At 49.4% G+C, this 20,657-nt stretch overlaps 2 protein-coding genes across 7 annotated transcripts in view; both read left to right on the forward strand.

Annotated features, from left to right (window-relative positions):
- LOC144508687 (uncharacterized) overlaps nt 1–14,348 on the forward strand; it is a 78,544-nt gene extending 64,196 nt beyond the window's left edge. For 2 of the 6 annotated variants that reach the window (XM_078236966.1, XM_078236967.1), the window contains exons 2-4: nt 9,040–9,306; nt 11,910–12,062; nt 13,752–14,348. In XM_078236966.1, the coding sequence (XP_078093092.1) occupies nt 9,040–9,306; nt 11,910–12,062; nt 13,752–13,915 (584 nt within the window). In that variant the 3' untranslated portion in view covers nt 13,916–14,348. Of the gene's footprint in view, nt 1–1,690; nt 3,495–5,910; nt 6,299–7,442; nt 7,623–9,039; nt 9,307–11,909; nt 12,063–13,751 lie in introns of those variants that run through there. The other 4 variants (XM_078236965.1, XM_078236964.1, XM_078236963.1 and 1 more) reach the window with 4 other exon arrangements.
- The window catches only part of LOC144508694 (CMP-N-acetylneuraminate-beta-galactosamide-alpha-2,3-sialyltransferase 2-like), a 556,023-nt gene that overhangs the window by 260,269 nt on the left and 275,097 nt on the right, over nt 1–20,657 (forward strand). The gene's annotated exons all lie outside the window — the stretch shown is intronic.

Here is a 20,657-nt window from a genome sequence, read left to right on the forward strand (position 1 = left end):
CGGCCACCAACAATAACTACGTGCTAATCCTTCATCCGGACTATACCAGGATGCCCTTCATGTAGTTGTTCAAGAATTCTTCTACACAGACTGGGAGAAATTATCACTCAGATTCCCCGCAATAGACACCCATCTTGGAAGGACAATTCAAGCTTTCTTGACACACATCGTTTCTAATCATAAGAACATAAGAACTAGGAGCAGGAGTAGGCCATCTAGCCCCTCGAGCCTGCCCCGCCATTCAATAAGAACATGGCTGATCTGATAGTGGTTTAGTTTCACTTACCCACCCGCTCCCCATAACCCTTAATTCCCTTATTGATCAGAAATCTATCTACCTGTGACTTAAACATATTTAACGAGGTAGCCTCCACTGCTTCAATGGGCAGAGAATTCCAGAGATTCACTACCCTCTGAGATAAGAAGTTCCTCCTCAACTCTGTTCTAAACTGACTCTCCCTTATTTTGAGGCTGTGTCCTCTAGTTCTTGTTTCCTTTCTAAGTGGAAAGAATCTCTCTGCCTCTACCCTGTCTAGCCCCTACATTATCTTATAGAAACCATAGAAAATTACAGCTCAGAAACAGGCCTTTTGGCCCTTCGTGTCTGTGCCGAACCATTTTTATGCCTAGTCCCACTGACCTGAACTTGGACCATATCCCTCCACACCCCTCTCATCCATGAACCCGTCCAAGTTTTTCTTAAATGCTAAAAGTGACCCCGCATTTACCACTTTATCCGGCAGCTCATTCCACACTCCCACCACACTCTGCGTGAAGAAGCCCCCCCTAATATTCCCTTTAAACTGTTCTCCTTTCACCCTTAACCCATGCCCTCTGGTTTTTTTCTCCCCTAGCCTCAGTGGAAAAAGCCTGCTTGCATTCACTCTATCTATACCCATCAAAATCTTATACACCTCTATCAAATCTCCCTTCATTCTTCTACGCTCCAGGGAATAAAGTCCCAACCTATTCAATCTCTCTCTGTAACTCAGCTTCTCAAGTCCCAGCAACATCCTTGTGAACCTTCTCTGCACTCTTTCAACTTTATTTACATCCTTCCTGTAACTAGGTGACCAAAAGTGTACACAATACTCTAAATTCGGCCTCACCAATGCCTTATATAACCTTACCACAACACTCCAACCTTTATATTCGATACTCCGATTTATAAAGGCCAATGTACCAAAGGCACTCTTTATGACCCTATCCACCTGTGACGTCACTTTTAGGGAATTCTGTACCTGTATTCCCAGATCCCTCTGTTCAACTGCACTCTCCAGACTCCTACCATTTACCCTGTACGTTCTACTTTGGTTTGTCCTTCCAAAGTGTAATATCTCACACTTGTCTGCGTTAAATTCCATTTGCCATTTTTCAGCCCATTTTTCTAGTTGGTCCAAATCCCTCTGCAAGCTTTGAAAACCTTCCTCACTGTCCACTACACCTCCAATCTTTATATCATCAGCAAATTTGCTGATCCAATTTACCACATTATCATCCAGGTCATTGATATCGATGACAAACAACAACGGACCCAACACCGATCCCTGCGGCACACCACTAGTCACAGGCCTCCACTCAGAGAAGCAATCCTCCACAACCACTCTCTGGTTTCTTCCATTGATGCGGAGATGCTGGCGTTGGACTGGGGTGAACACAGTAAGAGTTTTAACAACGCCAGGTTAAAGTCCAACAGGTTTATTTGGTAGCAAATACCATTAGCTTTCGGAGCGCTGCTCCTTCGTCAGATGGAGTGGAAATCTGCTCTCAAACAGGGCACAGAGACACAAAATCAAGTTACAGAATACTGATTAGAATGCGAACCCCTACAGCCAACCAGATCTTAAAGATACAGACAATGTGGGTAGAGGGAGCATTAAGCACAGGTTAAAGAGATGTGTATTGTCTCCACTCGTCTGCTTGGCAGAGTTTCGCAGCTGGTCTGCATCCTGAGCGCAAGTTGAGAATATGGATTCGATCTTGGTTTCCAGGCTGCGGCGTTTGCTGTAGAGCTGGTGTATGAGGTGGTTGAGGAGTGTGAGAGAGGTGCGACGGCAAAGTCTCTCAGCGTAGTCTGTGTTATAGGTTGACCTGAGTGGGTTCGTGATCCGTAGTCCTTTCGGTATCTTGTCTGCTTTCTTGCATGTTTGTAGAAACTTGATGTCTGTGTCGATATGTGCGATCTTCTTGGAGATCCACTCCACTTGGAGCCGGCAGTTTGTGGTGCCGATGGTAGTCATGATGTGGAGATGCCGGCATTGGACTGGGGTGAACACAGTAAGAGTTTTAACAACACCAGGTTAAAGTCCAACAGGTTTATTTGGTAGCAAATACCATTAGCTTTTGGAGTGCTGCTCCTTCGTCAGACCCTAAATGCCTCTCTAATTGCCTGTAGATCCTGTCTCTCAAAATATCTTCCAACAATTTACTCACCACAGATGTGAGGCTCACCGTCTTGCAGTTCCCAGGCTTTTCCATGCAGCCCTTTTTAAAAAAAGGCACAACATTTGCCACTCTCCAATCTTCAGGAAACTCACCTGTGACTATCGATGATTCAAATATCTTGGCTATTCAAATTCTCCCTTGGTCAAACCAAAACAAATGCCAGAGTGTGGCGACTAGGGGAATTTCACAGTAACTTCATTGTAGTGTTAATGTAAGCCGACTTGTGACTAATAAATAAACTTTACTTTTCAGTGCAAAAGGAGGCCATTCGGGCCATTGAGGCTGCACTGACCACAATCCCAACCCGGCCCATCGCAGTTACCCCACATCTTTACCCTAGCGAGTCCCCCTGACACTAAGGGGCAATTTAGCACGGCCAATGCACCTAACCTTCATGTCTTTCAGACTGTGGGCGGAAACCGGAGCACCCGGAGGAAACCCACGCAGACACAGGGAGAATGTGCAGACTCCGCGCAGACAGTGACCCCGCGGCTGGGGATTGAAGCCGGGTCCCTGGCGCTGTGAGGCGGCAGCGGTAACCACCGTGCCAGCATTAGGGACAGGGAGTAAACCCTGACCCGGCCCTCGAGGCCTCCTTGTGACAGAGCAACAATAAACTGCAGGAGCTGGGACTCCTCCCTGACTGACTGAGGAACATTCTGGATCATAGGGAGCAGGGGTCACGGGGTCACTCAGGGTTTCAGTCGGTGAATTTTAACTGACTGACCCCGCGGGGGCGGGGCCGATCCCCGGGGGGGGGGCGACCCCCCGGGAGGCGGGGCCGATCCCAGCGCCGATCCCCGCGCCGATCCCAGATCCCAGCGCCGATCATGTGATCGGTGACGCGCGCCGCAGTCACGTGCTGCGCTCCCGGGATCTCCCGGGCGGGTTGGCAGTCTCTCCCCCTCCCCCCGCCCGCGGCACCGGCGCCAAATCCCGAGCCAGGCTTCAGGCCCGGGACCGCACACATCCGGTCAGTAAACAAATCACTTCCGGTAAGACTCTGAGGAAAAATCTCACTTGCAAAGTCAGTGCTGCACTGTCAGAGGGTCAGTGCTGAGGGAGTGCCGCACTGTCAGAGGGTCAGTGCTGAGGGAGTGCCGCACTGTCAGAGGGTCAGTACTGAGGGAGCGCTGCACTGTCAGAGGGTCAGTGCTGAGGGAGTGCCGCACTGTCAGAGGGTCAGTGCTGAGGGAGTGCCGCACTGTCAGAGGGTCAGTGCTGAGGGAGTGCCGCACTGTCAGAGGGTCAGTGCTGAGGGAGTGCCACACTGTCAGAGGGTCAGTGCTGAGGGAGCGCCGCACTGCCAGAGGGTCAGTGCTGAGGGAGTGCCGCACTGTCAGAGGGTCAGTACTGAGGGAGCGCTGCACTGTCAGAGGGTCAGTGCTGAGGGAGTGCCGCACTGTCAGAGGGTCAGTACTGAGGGAGTGCCGCACTGTCAGAGGGTCAGTACTGAGGGAGTGCTGCACTGTCAGAGGGTCAGTGCTGAGGGAGTGCCGCACTGTCAGAGGGTCAGTACTGAGGGAGTGCCGCACTGTCAGAGGGTCAGTGCTGAGGGAGTGCCGCACTGTCAGAGGGTCAGTGCTGAGGGAGTGCCGCACTGTCAGAGGGTCAGTGCTGAGGGAGTGCCGCACTGTCAGAGGGTCAGTACTGAGGGAGTGCCGCACTGTCAGAGGGTCAGTGCTGAGGGAGTGCCGCACTGTCAGAGGGTCAGTACTGAGGGAGTGCCGCACTGTCAGAGGGTCAGTGCTGAGGGAGTGCCGCACTGTCAGAGGGTCAGTACTGAGGGAGTGCCGCACTGTCAGAGGGTCAGTGCTGAGGGAGTGCCGCACTGTCAGAGGGTCAGTACTGAGGGAGTGCCGCACTGTCAGAGGGTCAGTACTGAGGGAGTGCCGCACTGTCAGAGGGTCAGTACTGAGGGAGTGCCGCACTGTCAGAGGGTCAGTACTGAGGGAGTGCCGCACTGTCAGAGGGTCAGTACTGAGGGAGTGCCGCACTGTCAGAGGGTCAGTACTGAGGGAGTGCCGCACTGTCAGAGGGTCAGTGCTGAGGGAGTGCCGCACTGTCAGAGGGTCAGTGCTGAGGGAGTGCCGCACTGTCAGAGGGTCAGTGCTGAGGGAGTGCCGCACTGTCAGAGGGTCAGTGCTGAGGGAGTGCCGCACTGTCAGAGGGTCAGTGCTGAGGGAGTGCCGCACTGTCAGAGGGTCAGTACTGAGGGAGTGCCGCACTGTCAGAGGGTCAGTACTGAGGGAGTGCCGCACTGTCAGAGGGTCAGTGCTGAGGGAGTGCCGCACTGTCAGAGGGTCAGTGCTGAGGGAGTGCCGCACTGTCAGAGGGTCAGTGCTGAGGGAGTGCCGCACTGTCAGGGGGTCAGTACTGAGGGAGTGCCCCCGCACTGTCAGAGGGTCAGTACTGAGGGAGTGCCGCACTGTCAGAGGGTCAGTACTGAGGGAGTGCCGCACTGTCAGAGGGTCAGTACTGAGGGAGTGCCGCACTGTCAGAGGGTCAGTACTGAGGGAGTGCCGCACTGTCAGAGGGTCAGTACTGAGGGAGTGCCGCACTGTCAGGGGGTCAGTACTGAGGGAGTGCGGCACTGTCAGAGGGTCAGTACTGAGGGAGTGCCGCACTGTCAGAGGGTCATTACTGAGGGAGTGCCGCACTGTCAGAGGGTCAGTACTGAGGGAGTGCCGCACTGTCAGGGGGTCAGTACTGAGGGAGTGCCGCACTGTCAGGGGGTCAGTACTGAGGGAGTGCCGCACTGTCAGAGGGTCAGTGCTGAGGGAGTGCCGCACTGTCAGAGGGTCAGTGCTGAGGGAGTGCCGCACTGTCAGAGGGTCAGTGCTGAGGGAGTGCCGCACTGTCAGGGGGTCATTACTGAGGGAGTGCCGCACTGTCAGGGGGTCAGTACTGAGGGAGTGCCGCACTGTCAGAGGGTCAGTACTGAGGGAGTGCCGCACTGTCAGAGGGTCAGTGCTGAGGGAGTGCCGCACTGTCAGAGGGTCAGTGCTGAGGGAGTGCCGCACTGTCAGTGGGTCAGTACTGAGGGAGTGCCGCACTGTCAGAGGGTCAGTACTGAGGGAGTGCCTCACTGTCTGAGGGTCAGTACTGAGGGAGTGCCGCACTGTCAGAGGGTGAGCGCTGAGGGAGTGCCCCACTGTCAGAGGGTCAGCGCTGAGGGAGTGCCGCACTGTCAGAGGGTCAGTGCTGAGGGAGTGCCGCACTGTCAGAGGGTCAGTGCTGAGGGAGTGCCGCACTGTCAGAGGGTCAGTGCTGAGGGAGTGCCGCACTGTCAGAGGGTCAGCGCTGAGGGAGTGCCCCACTGTCAGGGGGTCAGTACTGAGGGAGTGCCACATTCACAGGACAGGCGCTGCAAAGGGTTAGATATAAAGCTCCCTCTACCCTGTCCTTCAGTGTGCCTTACCCCTAATCTCAGAAGAATAAGCTGTTTGTTTTTCTTTATTCCAGTGTTTCGTTGCACCCTGAAGAGAAGCCATTGTGAATATTCTGATAAAGTTAGTCAGCGCTCGGATTAGGTTTTCTAACTCCCACGGGATTCGGAGAAACACTCAGGTTGTGTGAAGAATGGACTCCTGTGGCCCGTGTGGTGGTGCCATGGGCCCAGAGAGGTCAGCGGAGGAAGAGCAATCAGTGATGATCTGGAGTCTGGAGGAGGCTGTGCAGAAACAGATTCTGCAGATTGGATCGAGTGCGTGTGGTGCGACTGCGGTTCTCAATGTTCTGCAGGCTCTGAGATTTGACATTCCTCCTGATGTTGTGGACAGGTGTGTTCAGACCAGACTGCGGAAGAATGATGCACCTCTGGCTGAATATTTAATATCACGAAGTGTTGCAGGTGGGTGACCTTTCAGCAGCTTTGCTGTAGTTTCTGCTCACTCTCCACTCGTTCCCTCCCCCCTCCCATTTCTGAGCCCCCCTCCTTCTCTCCCTGAAGCTGCCCACTTTTGCTGGGTGGCTGTTTCATTGGGACTTACACAGAGACAATGCTGCTATCTACCTGGCAATGTGGAAAATTGTTCAGGTTTGTCTAGTGCACAAGAAACAGTTCAAATCCAGCCCAGCAAATTACTGCCCCATCTGTCTACTCTTGATCATCAGTAAAGTTGGCGTGTTTACCCACGTAGTATTCTGCCATGTGATTCCCATCCTCATTGCTTATTGGATACAGTCTGGAAATACAGGAATGCCAGAATGTTCCGAAACTGCCAGATACCCGAGCCAAAGATCATGGCTCTCTCTTTTAAAGCTTATTTATTATTGTCACAAGTAGGCTTACATTCACACTGCAATGACGTTACTGTGAAAATCCCCTAGTCGCCACACTCTGGCACCTGTTCGGGTACACTTTAGCATGGTCAATTCACTTAACCTGCACATCTTTGGACTGTGGGAGGAAACCAGAGCACCCGTTGGAAACCCACGTAGACACGGGGAGAACGTGCAAGATCCATGCAGACAGTGACCCAAGCCGGGAATCGAACCCGGGTCCCTGGCTCTGTGATCAGTGCTAACCATTACTTTGACAGAGTGTCATCTGGACTCGAAACATCAGCTGTTTTCTCTCATAGAATCATAGAATCATAGAAACCCTACAGTGCAGAAGGAGGCCATTCGGCCCATCGAGTCTGCACCGACCACAATCCCACCCAGGCTCTACCCCCACATATTTTACCCGCTAATCCCTCTAACCTATGCATCCCAGGACTCTAAGGGGCAATTTTTTTTTTTAACCTGGCCAATCAACCTAACCCGCACATCTTTGGACTGTGGGAGGAAACCGGAGCACCCGGAGGAAACCCACGCAGACGCGAGGAGAATGTGCAAACTCCACACAGACAGTGACCCAAGCCGGGAATCGAACCTGAGACCCTGGAGCTGTGAAGCAGCAGTGCTAACCACTGTGCTACCGTGCCGCCCTTACAGGTGCTGCCAGATCTGCTGAGTTTTTCCAGCATTTTCCTCTTTTGGTTTCAGATTCCAGCATCCGCAGTAATTTGCTTTTATCCCGTGCTAACCACTGTGCCACCGTGCCGCCCCCTTCTGCTTTCTGACAGTGAGTATCAGCTGAGGATGAATTGCAGACAGCTGTGTGCCACCATCACGTATGTTCAGGAAGGTTTCGGGACGGTCACTGTACTGGACATGTGATCAGGAATACGGTGAGCAGCAGACATGGAATCATTAACAAACCTGAACTCCAGAGCGTCAGTGAGTGCTATTTAATAATCAAAAACATGGTTTGTTTAAATGCACAAGTTGATCACATCACCAAAACAGCAATGATAAATCTAAGGTGCTTGTGTTAACTGAACAGAATACGAACCAGAATGACTAATTTATCCAGAGATGATAACTTGCATTTATATAGCACCTTAAACCTCCCAAGCGGTGTTGGATTAAATGATCTCCTCCAGTGATATGAAGTTGTGAGATGATTGGGCAGGAGATGGTAAACAGCAAAGTTGTGAAGTTGACACTTGAACCAATTACAGTGAGAGATACATCCAAGATTCTGTGCAAGAGATTTTTAACTGCTGGCTTTGTGTTGAAGGAGCTTGTTATAGTTTCCCCGTGAAAAGGGGTGAATTTGAGTGTGTGTACTGATCTTGACCCTGAAGATGAGTGTTTCTGGGCTATGCCCCAGCACTTTCTGTAGAGCAATGGATTCATGGTTCTGTTAATTAGACAGTGACGTTAACAATGGTGGAAGCGTGACATCAGGTTTCAGATGACCAAGAAAACAAGACACGGGAGGCAGTGTCCAGAGAATAATGTACTTACCATGAGGTCTGGGATTTAAATAGTTTTGAGAAATAATAAACTTGATGGTCTGAGTTATGAGGAGAGGCTGGATAGACTGGGACTTTTTTCTCTGGAGCGTAGGAGACTTAAGAGTGAACTCATAGAGGTCTATAAAATAATGAGGGGCATAGACCAGCTAGATAGTCAACATCTTTTCCCAGAGGTAGGGGAGTCTAAAACTAGAGGGCATAGGTTTAAGGTGAGAGGGGAGAGATACAAAAGGGCCCAGAAGGGCAATTTTTTCACAGAGGGTGGTGAGTGTCTGGAACAAGCTGCCAGAGATAGTAGTAGAGGCGGGTACAATTTTGTCTTTTAAAAAGCATTTAGACAGTTACGTGGGTAAGATGGGTATAGAGTGATATGGGTCAAATGCGGGCAATTGGGACTAGCTTAGTGGTTTAAAAACTGGGCGGCATGGGCAAGTTGGGCCGAAGGACCTGTTTCTATGCTGTAAACCACTATGATGCTAAATACTGATTATCTCCCAGTCACTTTCAGAGTGAGTGAAACCTCGTGCAGCCAGTAGACAATAAAGGGTAACAAGTAATTTTCTTGCTGGACAATCGATAGCCTAGCCAGAGAGACTCGTACCATAATGGATGGGGCTTCTCTGGGGATGAAAGGCTATGGGGAGGCGGCCGAGTCTTCCCTCTGGGCGGAAGCTCTCTGCGATGTTTGATGTGGCTGGGAGTGTGATGAAGGCAGAAATGTGGGTTGGAATAAGTGTGGCATCGCGATGGAGTGACTGACTGCAGCTTGCTTTCTGTTTCCCAGGTGCCACCCACCAGCAGCTGATTGAGGGAGCGGAAAAGGCTAGTGAAGGGAGGGTCGTAGGGAGGTTTTTCAGTTTCTACCCTGAGCGCTGTGTGCAATTGACAGCTTGGCTGGCAAACTGGATGAGGAAAGGAGCTGTCGCTGTAGTGACCATGAACATGCAGGTAGCAGTGCCGGAGGACAAGGAGATCCCAGATGCTTGGCACCATCAGATGGTCTTCGGAGTGGACGCTGAAAAGATTTACATGACCAATCCCTTAGAAATAGGTGGGTGTAGGATTTTTTTTTTGTTCCCTGACAGATTGGTAAATAGAGAACCAGCAAAGCCCTGTCCAGCACGAGACTCTGACGATATTTGTCACTTCCACTGCTCACCACCCAAAAGTAAACTTCAAAATATTTGAGGCAAATTATAAAGTGGAACAGAAACATATTCATGTTATTATCTGCACAAGCTAAAGGAGACCCTGTCCTTTTTCATTTCGGTGTAAGGGTTGACCCCTCCAGTTTCAATATCCTTCCATTTCTGGGGAAATGTTTGGCGAGATGCAGTTTGCAATGTCAGACTGAACTCTGTCTCACACAGAGCTGTTACTTACTTAAAGTGCTTGGATCAAGGAGATTAAAGTCAATGCTGGATCACTGTGTCTGTCAGGATTTAAATTATTAATTATATGAAACACAAACTAGTTCATTCTACATTACATACAAACCAGGAGAGGCAGAGGGTTATTGGCAAAAGAGCGACAGGTGACAGTGAGTTGTTGTAATCTGGGTAGCACTGCTTAAAAAGACAGTGGAGCAGTTTCAACAAATCTGTCAAAAGGGAATGGGCCAAGTCCAACAGTGCGGCACTCCCTCAGTACTGACCCTCTGACAGTGCGGCACTCCCTCAGTACTGACCCTCTGACAGTGCGGCACTCCCTCAGTACTGACCCTCTGACAGTGCGGCACTCCCTCAGTACTGACCCTCTGACAGTGCGGGGGCACTCCCTCAGTACTGACCCTCTGACAGTGCGGCACTCCCTCAGTACTGACCCTCTGACAGTGCGGCACTCCCTCAGTACTGACCCTCTGACAGTGCAGCACTCCCTCAGTACTGACCCTCTGACAGTGCGGCACTCCCTCAGTACTGACCCTCTGACAGTGCGGCACTCCCTCAGTACTGACCCCCTGACAGTGCGGCACTCCCTCAGTACTGACCCTCTGACAGTGCGGGGGCATTCCCTCAGTACTGACCCTCTGACAGTGCAGCACTCCCTCAGTACTGACCCTCTGATAGTGCAGCACTCCCTCAGCACTGACCCTCTGACAGTGCGGCACTCCCTCAGTACTGACCCTCTGACAGTGCGGCACTCCCTCAGTACTGACCCTCTGACAGTGCGGCACTCCCTCAGTACTGACCCTCTGACAGTGCGACACTCCCTCAGTACTGACCCTCTGACAGTGCAGCACTCCCTCAGTACTGACCCTCTGACAGTGCAGCACTCCCTCAGTACTGACCCTCTGACAGTGCAGCACTCCCTCAATACTGACCCTCTGACAGTGCGGCACTCCCTCAGTACTGACCCTCTGACAGTGCGGCACTCCCTCAGTACTGACCCTCTGACAGTGCGGCACTCCCTCAGTACTGACCCTCTGACAGTGCGGCACTCCCTCAGTACTGACCCTCTGACAGTGCAGCACTCGCTCAACACTGACCCTCTGACAGTGCGGCACTCCCTCAGTACTGACCCTCTGACAGTGCGGCCCTCCTGAGGTATTGACCCTCTGACAGTGCGGCACTCCCTCAGCACTCCCTCAGCACTGACCCTCTGACAGTGCAGCACTCCCTCAGTACTGACCCTCTGACAGTGCGGCCCTCCTGAGGTATTGACCCTCTGACAGTGCGGCACTCCCTCAGCACTCCCTCAGCACTGACCCTCTGACAGTGCAGCACTCCCTCAGCACTGACCCTCTGACAGTGCAGCACCCGCTCAGTACTGACCCTCTGACAGTGCGGCCCTCCTGCGGTATTGACCCTCTGACAGTGCGGCCCTCCTGCGGTATTGACCCTCTGACAGTGCGGCCCTCCTGCGGTATTGACCCTCTGACAGTGCGGCACTCCCTCAGTACTGACCCTCTGACAGTGCGGCACTCCCTCAGTACTGACCCTCTGACAGTGCGGCACTCCCTCGGTACTGACCCTCTGACAGTGCAGCACTCCCTCAACACTGACCCTCTGACAGTGCGGCACTTCCTCAGTACTGACCCTCTGACAGTGCGGCCCTCCTGCGGTATTGACCCTCTGACAGTGCGGCACTCCCTCAGCACTGACCCTCTGACAGTGCAGCACTCCCTCAGCACTGACCCTCTGACAGTGCAGCACCCGCTCAGTACTGACCCTCTGACAGTGCGGCCCTCCTGCGGTATTGACCCTCTGACAGTGCGGCGCTCCCTCTGGGGGGCATTGTAGCATTGAGTGTCAGCCTGTGTTGTCCTGTTGGTGTTTGAACAGTAAGAAGTCTCACAACACCAGGTTAAAGTCCAACAGGTTTATTTGGTAGCAAATACCATAAGCTTTCGGAGCGCTGCCCCTTCATCAGATGGAGTGAAAATCCAACAGTGCACAGAGACACAGAAATCAAGTTACAGAATACTAATTAGAATGAACACACAGCTTTCTTGCTCTGAGTGTGGGCTGCCTCTGCGCTGAGTGGGGTTACGCGGGTTGATGGGGGGGGTGCGATAGGGATGTGGGATTTTCTGCTAGCTATTGATATTGTTTGCAATGTCTGTGGGGTTGAATTTCACCATGAGGATCCATCCGGCTGAGTGGCTGGAGGTGACCCACTAACTCCTGAGTTTATCGATATCTCCATTGTTGACAGAGGAAAACAGCCTTGTGAAGCGACGCCTCTGCAGCGAGTCGCTTCTACTGGTCCGCCGACACGATGTCCTCACTCGGCTGGCGGGAGGCACTGATTTCTCCATCTTCAAACTGCTCCCAAACCATTCCCTGTGGGAGCAGCTGGATGTTGCGGGTGAGTGGAGTGCGAGTAACCCGAGCTTTCCCCTCGAGTCCTAAACATCAGGATTGCCCAATATAAGACATGGGAGAGAAATAGGCCATTCGGCCCATCGAGTCGTTCAGTAAGCCGTTCGGTAAGATCATGACTGATCTGACATGACAATCCTCAACTCCATTTTCCCGCCTTATCCCCATAACCCTCGATTCCCTTACTGATTAAAAATCTGTCCATCTCAGCCTTGAACATATTTAATGACCCAGCCTCCACAGCCCTCTGCAGGAAAGAATTTCACAGATATACTGCCCTCTGAGAGAAGAAACTCCTCCTCATCTCTGTCTTAAATGGGCGACCTCTTACTCTGAGATTATTCCCTCTGGTCCTAGACTCTCCCACAAGGAGAAACAACCTCTCAGCATCGACCCTATCAAGCTCCATGAGAATCCTATATGCCTCAATGAGATTGCCCCTCATTCTTCTAAACTCCAGTGAGTACAGGCCCAACCTACTCAACCTCTGCTCATAAGAAAACCCCTCCCCACCCAGGATCAACCTAGTGAACCTCCTCTGGGCTGTCTCCGATGCCAGGATATCTTCCCTTAGATAACAGGACCAAAACTATTCAGTGTTCCAGGTGTTGTCAAATAGTGCCTTGTTTTAGCAAGATTTCCCGATGTAAATTACTGAAGCTCCCAGCGTATGTAACTTACTGTCCACAACTTTAACAGCAAGGCCAGCACTAGGTATTCAATGGTCCGCAACTCACCTGAAACGCCCAACCTGAGCACCATCTCAGGAATCTGATGGAATATTCTCCACTTCCTTGTAACTATATGTACTCTAGGAGCTCAACAGCATCCAGCATCAAGCAGTTCAACTGCTCAGTGTCCCTCTCTCCGGACATGATTTCCACTTCATTCAACACTGACGCTTGGTGTCAGCCGTGTGTACCATGTACAAGATGCACATCAGTGACTCACCAAGGCTCCTTCGATGGCACCTTCCAAACCTGACCACCTCTACCAACGAGAAGGACAAGGGCAGCAGATACGTGTGAACACCACACCTGGAGGTTCCCCTGCCAGCCACTCACCATCCTGGCCTGGTATTATATCACTGTATCTTTGGTAATGTTCTAGTGCAATACTGAGGGAGTGCTGCACTGTCGCATGTGCCGTCTTTCAGATTCGATATTAAACTGTGGTCTTGTCTCCTTGCTTGGGTGGGTGTAAACAATTCCAGGACACTATTTTGAAAAAGAGCATGAGAGTTCTCCCTGGTCTCCTGGTCAATATTTATCCTTTAATCAAGATCACAAAAAGTAGCGATCTGGTCATTGCTGCCAGGGCTTCGACACTACGACAGTGAGTACGCTTCACAACTGCTAAAGTGCTTTCGGGTGTCTGATAGTCACAAAAGGTGCTACACTAATGTAAGCTTTCCTGCTTTTCCCTACTGGGTCTAAACACTGGAACTGTCTCTCATAGCAATATGGATGCCCCATAGCAGAGGGATAAATCATTTTGCTGAGGGAGATTGAGAGAGGTGAGATATTCCACAGATTAATGTTGATTTGGAGGTGGTGATGGAGTGAAGAGGACGGTTAAATTGGGAGGAAAGGATAGTTCCGGGAAAGATTGACCAGGTGAGATTAATAAACCGGGTGTTTGAGGCACTGACTGTAAATGTTTATTCCCTCCTCAGGTCAGGTTGGTTGGATGGTTTCTCAGGATGCTGTTACTGGTGAAGTTTCTGATTACGTGGTCATCCCAGCTGCCTACAAGTCAGGGGTCACGCTCTTTACCCTGAGACACTTAGATGTGACGAGTGAGCTTTTATCAGCCTCCGAGCTGCCTTTATTACACTGATCATCAGTAACCTTAACGGCACAGAGCAAAGTAAAAGGTTAGAAACCTGGAGTCATCTTCATCACAACCCCAGAGCCTGGGGATTCATCGAGCCAATCCGATAATCTCTTCAAAATCAGCAAAAGAAAAGCAACAAGTGTAAGCCCTTGGACGCAGCAAGTAAGCAGTAAGAGGCACCGGCCACTGAATACCGGGTTATTGTGCTTTTCATTAACTCAATCCACAAACTGGGATAAATAAAAATTCATTGGTTTTGTGAAATAATACAGTTCATTTTATTTTGAATGGGAACTAAATCATTAGAATTTTTCTGGTATTTTCTATTCATTGATTCCTTGTAGAGCTGAACCAAAAGTTTCAGTAACCTTGTCATTACTGCAAAGATTCTGTGTACATAACCTGCTCTTAAATACTGTTTGGATTTGGCTATCAATTTCTGGACAATTTTATTTTAGTTCAGAGTTTGACGGTGTTCAGTTGAACCAGGATCAGTTTACCAGCGTGCCCAAGGGGCTGGGTAAGGAGGGAGTGTATGGTTACTTTCGATAAGAAGTCTCACAACACCAGGTTAAAGTCCAACAGGTTTATTTGGTAGCGAATACTATAAGCTTTCGGAGCGCTGCTCCTTCGTCAGATGGAGTGGATATCTGCTCTCAAACAGTGCACAGAGACACAAAATCAAGTTACCGAATACTGATTAGAATGCGAATCCCTACAACCAGCCAGGTCTTAAAGGTACAGACAACGTGGGTGGAGGGAGCATTAAACACAAGTTAAAGAGATGTGTATTGTCTCCAGACAGAACAGCCTGCAAGTCCAGGAGGCAAGCTGTGGGGGTTACTGATAATGTGACATAAATCCAACATCCCGGTTTAGGCCGTCCTCATGTGTGCGGAACTTGGCTATCAGTTTCTGCTCAGCGACTCTGCGCTGTCGTGTGTCGTGAAGGCCGCCTTGGAGAACGCTTACCTGAAGATCCGAGGCTGAATGCCCGTGACTGCTGAAGTGCTCCCCCACAGGAAGAGAACAGTCTTGCCTGGTGATTGTCGAGCGGTGTTCATTCATCCGTTGTCGTAGCGTCTGCATGGTTTCCCCAATGTACCATGCCTCGCGGCATCCTAGGGGCGGCACGGTAGCACAGTGGTTAGCGCTGCTGCTTCCTAGCTCCAGGGACCTGGGTTCGATTCCCAGCTTGGGTCACTGTCTGTGTGGAGTTTGCACATTCTCCTCGTGTCTGCGTGGGTTTCCTCCGGGTGCTCCGGTTTCCTCCCACAGTCCAAAGATGTGCGGGTTAGGTTGATTGGCTTTGGTAAAATTGCCCCTTAGTGTCCTGGGATGCGTAGATTAGAGGGATTAGCGGGTAAAATATGTAGGGATATGGGGGTAGGGCCTGGGTGGGATTGTGGTCGGTGCAGACTCGATGGGCCGAATGGCCTCTTTCTGTACTGTAGGGTATCTATGATGATGATTTATCCTTTCCTGCAGCGTATCAGGTAGACAATGTTGGCCGAGTTGCAAGAGTAGGTACCGTGTACCCGGTAGATGGTGTTCTCACGTGAGATGATGGCATCCGTGTCGATGATCTGGCACATCTTGCAGAGGTTGCTGTGGCAGGGTTGTGTGGTGTCGTGGTCACTGTTCTCCTGAAGGCTGGGTAGTTTGCTGCGGACAATGGTCTGTGCGGTTGTTTGAAGGCAAGAAGTGGGGTGTGGGGATGGCCTTGGCGAGATGTTCGTCTTCATCAATGACATGTTGAAGGCTCCGGAGGAGATGCCGTAGCTTCTCCGCTCCGGGGAAGTACTGGACGACGAAGGGTACTCTGTCCACTGTGTCCTGTGTTTGTCTTCTGAGGAGGTCGGTGCGGTTTTTCGCTGTGGCGCGTCGGAACTGTTGATCAATGAGTCAAGCGCCATATCCTGTTCTTATGAGGGCATCTTTCAGCGTCTGGAGGTGTCTGTTGCGATCCTCCTCATCCAAGCAGATCCTGTGTATTTGGAGGGCTTGTCCATAGGGGATGGCTTCTTTAACGTGTTTAGGGTGGAAGCTGGAGAAGTGGAGCATCGTGAGGTTATCCGTGGGCTTGCGGTACAGTGAGGTGTTGAGGTGACCGTCCTTAATGGAGATGCATGTGTCCAAGAATGCAACCGATTCCGGAGAGTAGTCCATGGTGAGTCTGATGGTGGGATGGAACTTGTTGATGTCATCATATAGTTGTTTCAGTGATTGTTCACCGTGAGTCCAAAGGAAGAAAATGTCATCGATGTATCTAGTGTATAGCATCGGTTGAAGGTCCTGTGCAGTGAAGAAGTTGGCATATTGAGCTGCGAATTTGGTCCCCATGGCTGTTCCGTGTGTCTGGATGAAAACTGGTTGTTGAAGGTGAAGACATTGTGGTCCAGGATGAAGCGGAGGAGTTGTAAAATTGCATCTGGAAACTGGCAGTTGACGACATTGAGTACTGAGGCCGTTGCAGCAATGCCATCATCGTGGGGGATGCTGGTGTAGAGTGCCGAGACATCCAATGCAATTTTACAACTCATCTGCTTCATCCTGGACCACAATGTCTTCACCTTCAACAACCAGTTCTTCAGAGCTATATCTAATTTCTTGAATGTTTTGGCCTCAATTGCTTTCAGTGGGAGTGAATTCTACACATTCACTACTCACTGGGTGAAAAAATTTCTCCTCACCTCAGTCCTAAAAGGTTTACGCCTTATTCTCAAACTACGACCCCTAGCTCTGGACTCCCCCACCATTGGGAACATTCTTTCTGAATCTGCCCTGTCTAAACCTGTTAGAATTTTATAAGTTTTTATGAGATCCCCTCTCACTCTAAACTCCAGTGAATATAATTCTAACCAACTTAGTCGCTCCTCGTATGACAGACCTGCCATCCCAGGAATCAGCCTGATAAACCTTCGCTGTATTCCCACTGTAGCAAGGACACCATAACTGCACACAATATTCCAAGTGTGGCCTCACCAACGCCCTATACAATTGCAGCAAAATATCCCTATTCCTATACTCAAATTCTCTTACTATGAAGGCCAACCAAAACATTTGCCGCCTTTACTGCCTACTGTGCCTGCGTGCTTACTTTCAGCGACTGATGCATGAGGACACCAAGGTCTCACCAAGTATCCATCTCTCTCAATTTACATCCATTCAAATAATCTGCCTTCCTATTTTTTTGCTACTGAAGTGGATAACCTCACATTTATGATTCTATGCATAGAATCATATGCATATCTCTGCCATGCATATGCCTACTCACCTAGCCTGTCCAAATCACGCTGAAGCATCTCTACATCTTCCTCACAGCTCACCCTCCCACCCAACTTTGTATGATTTACAAATTTGGAAATAATACACTTAGTTCCGTTGTCCAAATCATTAATCTATAATGTAAACAGTTGGGGTCCTAGCACAGATCCCTGCGGTACTCCACTAGCCACTGCCTGCCAATCAGAAAAAGATCCATTCATTACAACTTTTAACTTCCTGTCTGCTATCCAGCTTTCTTTCCTTATGACAACACTTCCCGCAATCTCCTGTGCTTTTATTTATGTAATCTGCTATGTGAGATCTTCTCCTTGGTCAACTCGACTAGTTACATCCTCAAAGAATTCCATATATTCGTTAAGCATGATTTTCCTTTTGTAAATCCATGCTGACTTTGTCTGATTATACCACTCCAAATACTGAGTTATGAAATCCTTGATAATGGACTCTAGCAACTTCCCCAGTACCGATTTAGGCTCACTGGTCTATAGTTCTCTGCTTTCTCTCTACCTCCCTTTTTGAATAGCAGTTTACATTAGCTACCTTCCAATCAGTAGGAACTATTCCAGAGTCCAAAGAATTTTGGAAAATAACCACCAATGGATCTACTATTTCCAGGGCCACTTCCTTAAGTACTCTGGGATGAAGATTATCAGGACCTGGAGATTTATCCACCTTCAATCCCATCAATTTCCACAAAACCATTTCTCTTCCAGTGCTGGTTTCCTTCAGCTCCTCACTAAAACTTGTTTTCTTTGTGAAGACAGAAGCAAAGTACGAATTTAACCCCTCATCCATTTCTTCCCCGTTATGAATTTCTCGTTTCTGACTGCAGGGGGTCTGACTGCAAAGGGCTGCAGGGAAAAGCCTGGGAACTACAGGCCAGTGAGTCTCACATCTGTGGTGGGTAAATTGTTGGAAGGTATTTTGAGAGACGGAATCTACAGGCATTTAGAGACGCAAGGACTGATTACTGGCTTTGTGAGTGGAAAATCATGTCTCACAAATTTGATTGAGTTTTTTGAAGGGGTAACCAAGAAGGTAGATGAGGGCAGTGCAGTTGATGTTGTCTACATGGACTTTAGCAAGGTCTTTGACAAGGTACCGCATGGTAGGTTGTTGCATAAGGTTAAATCACACGGGATCCAGGGTGAGGTATCTAAATGGATACAAAATTAGCTTCTTAACAGAAGCCAGAAGGTGGTTGTAGAGAGTTGTTTTTCAAACTGGAGGCCTGTGACCAGCAGTGTGCCTCAGGGATCAGTGCTGGGTCCACTGTTATTTGTCATTTATATTAATGATTTGGATGAGAATATAGGAGGCATGGTTAGTAAGTTGGCAGATGACACTAAGATTGGTGGCATAGTGGACAGTGAAGAAGGTTATCTCGGATTGCAACGGAATCTTGATCAATTGGGCCAGTGGGCCGACGAATGGCAGATGGAGTTTAATTTAGACAAATGCGAGGTGATGCATTTTGGTAGATTGAACCAAGGCAGGACTTATTCGCTTAATGGTAGGGCATTGGGGAGAGTTACAGAACAAAGCGATCTAGGGGTACATGTTCATAGCTCCTTGAAAATGGAGTCACAGGTGGACAGAGTGGTGAAGAAGGCATTCGGCATGCTTGGTTTCATCGGTCAGAACATTGAATACAGGAGTTGGAATGTCTTGTTGAAGTTGTACAAGACATTGGTAAGGCCACACTTGGAATACTGTATGCAATTCTGGTCACCCTATTATAGAAAGGATATTATTAAATTAGAAAGAGTGCAGAAGAGATTTACTGGGATGCGACCAGGACTTGATGGTTTGAGTTATAAGGAGAGGCTGGATAGACTGGGACTTTTTTCTCTGGAGCGTAGGAGGCTGAGGTGTGACCTTATAGAGGTCTATAAAATAATGAGGGGCACAGATCAGCTAGATAGTCAATATCTTTTCCCAAAGTTTGGGGAATCTAAAACTAGAGGGCGTAGGTTTAAGGTGAGAGGGGAGAGATACAAAAGTGTCCAGAGGAGCAATTTTTTCCACACAGTGGGTAGTGAGTGTCTGGAACAAGCTGCCAGAGGTAGCAGTAGAGGCGGGTACAATTTTGTCTTTTAAAAAGCATTTAGATAGTTACATGGGTACGATGGGTATAGAGGGATAATGGCCAAATGCTGGCAATTGGGATTAGCTTAGGGGTTTTTTAAAAAAAAGGGCGGCATGGACAAGTTGGGCCGAAGGGCCTGTTTCCATGCTGTAAACCTCTATGACTGTTAGGGGCCTACATTTGTTTTTGTCAATCTTTTTCTCTTTACATACATATAGAACTGACAGTCAGTTTTTATGTTCCCCGGTAGTTTACTTTCATACTCTATTTTCCCCTGAATCAATCCCTTGGTCCTCCTTTGCTGAATTTTAAACTGCTCCCAATGCTGAGGTCTATTGCTTTTTCTTGCCAATTTGTATGCTTGTTCTTTGAATATAATAATATCATTAATTTCCCTTGTAAGCTATGGTTTGGCCACAGTCCCTCTACCACTCTTGTGCCAAATAAGAATAAACAAGTTCTGTGAGTGCGGTTACTATGGGAATCTGGATTCAATGATTGTGGTTACTATGGGAATCTGGATTCAGTGATTGTGGTTACCATGGAAATCTGGATTCAGTGCGGTTACTATGGGCATCTGGATTCAGTAAGTGCGGTTACTATGGGCATCTGGATTCAGCCAGTGCTGTTACTATGGGAATCCGGATTTAATGAGTGCGGTTACTATGGACATCTGGATTCAGTGAGTGTGGTTACTATGGGAATCCGGATTCGGTGAGTGCTGTTACTATGAACATAGAACATTACAGCGCAGTACAGGCCCTTCGGCCCTCGATGTTGCGCTGACCAGTGAAACCAATCTAAAGCCCCTCTAACCTACACTATTCCAATATCATCCATATTTTTATCCATTGGCCATTTAAATGCCCTTAATGTTGACGAGTCCACTACTGCTGCAGGCAGGGCATTCCACGCCCTTACTACTCTCTGAGTGAAGAACCTACCTCTGACATCTGTCCTATATCTATCACCCCTCAATTTAAAACTATGTCCCCTCATGCTAGCCATCACCATCTGAGGAAAAAAGTTCTCACTGTCCACCCTACCTAATCCTCTGATCATCTTGTATGCCTCTATTAAGTCACCTCTTAACCTTCTCTCTAATGAAAACAATCTCAAGTCCCTCAGCGTTTCCTCATAAGACCTTCCCACCATACCAGGCAACATCCTGGTAAATCTCCTCTGCACCCTTTCCAATGCTTCCACATCCTTCCTATAATGGGGCGACCAGAACTGTACGCAATACTCCAAGTGCGGCCGCACCAGAGTTTTGTACAGTTGCAACATGACCTCCTGGCTCCGAAACTCAATCCCTCTACCAATAAAAGCTAACACACCGTACGCCTTAACAACCCTATCAACCTGGGT

Source organism: Mustelus asterias, chromosome 20 (assembly GCF_964213995.1).
Source record: "Mustelus asterias chromosome 20, sMusAst1.hap1.1, whole genome shotgun sequence".
Lineage (NCBI taxonomy): Eukaryota > Metazoa > Chordata > Chondrichthyes > Carcharhiniformes > Triakidae > Mustelus > Mustelus asterias.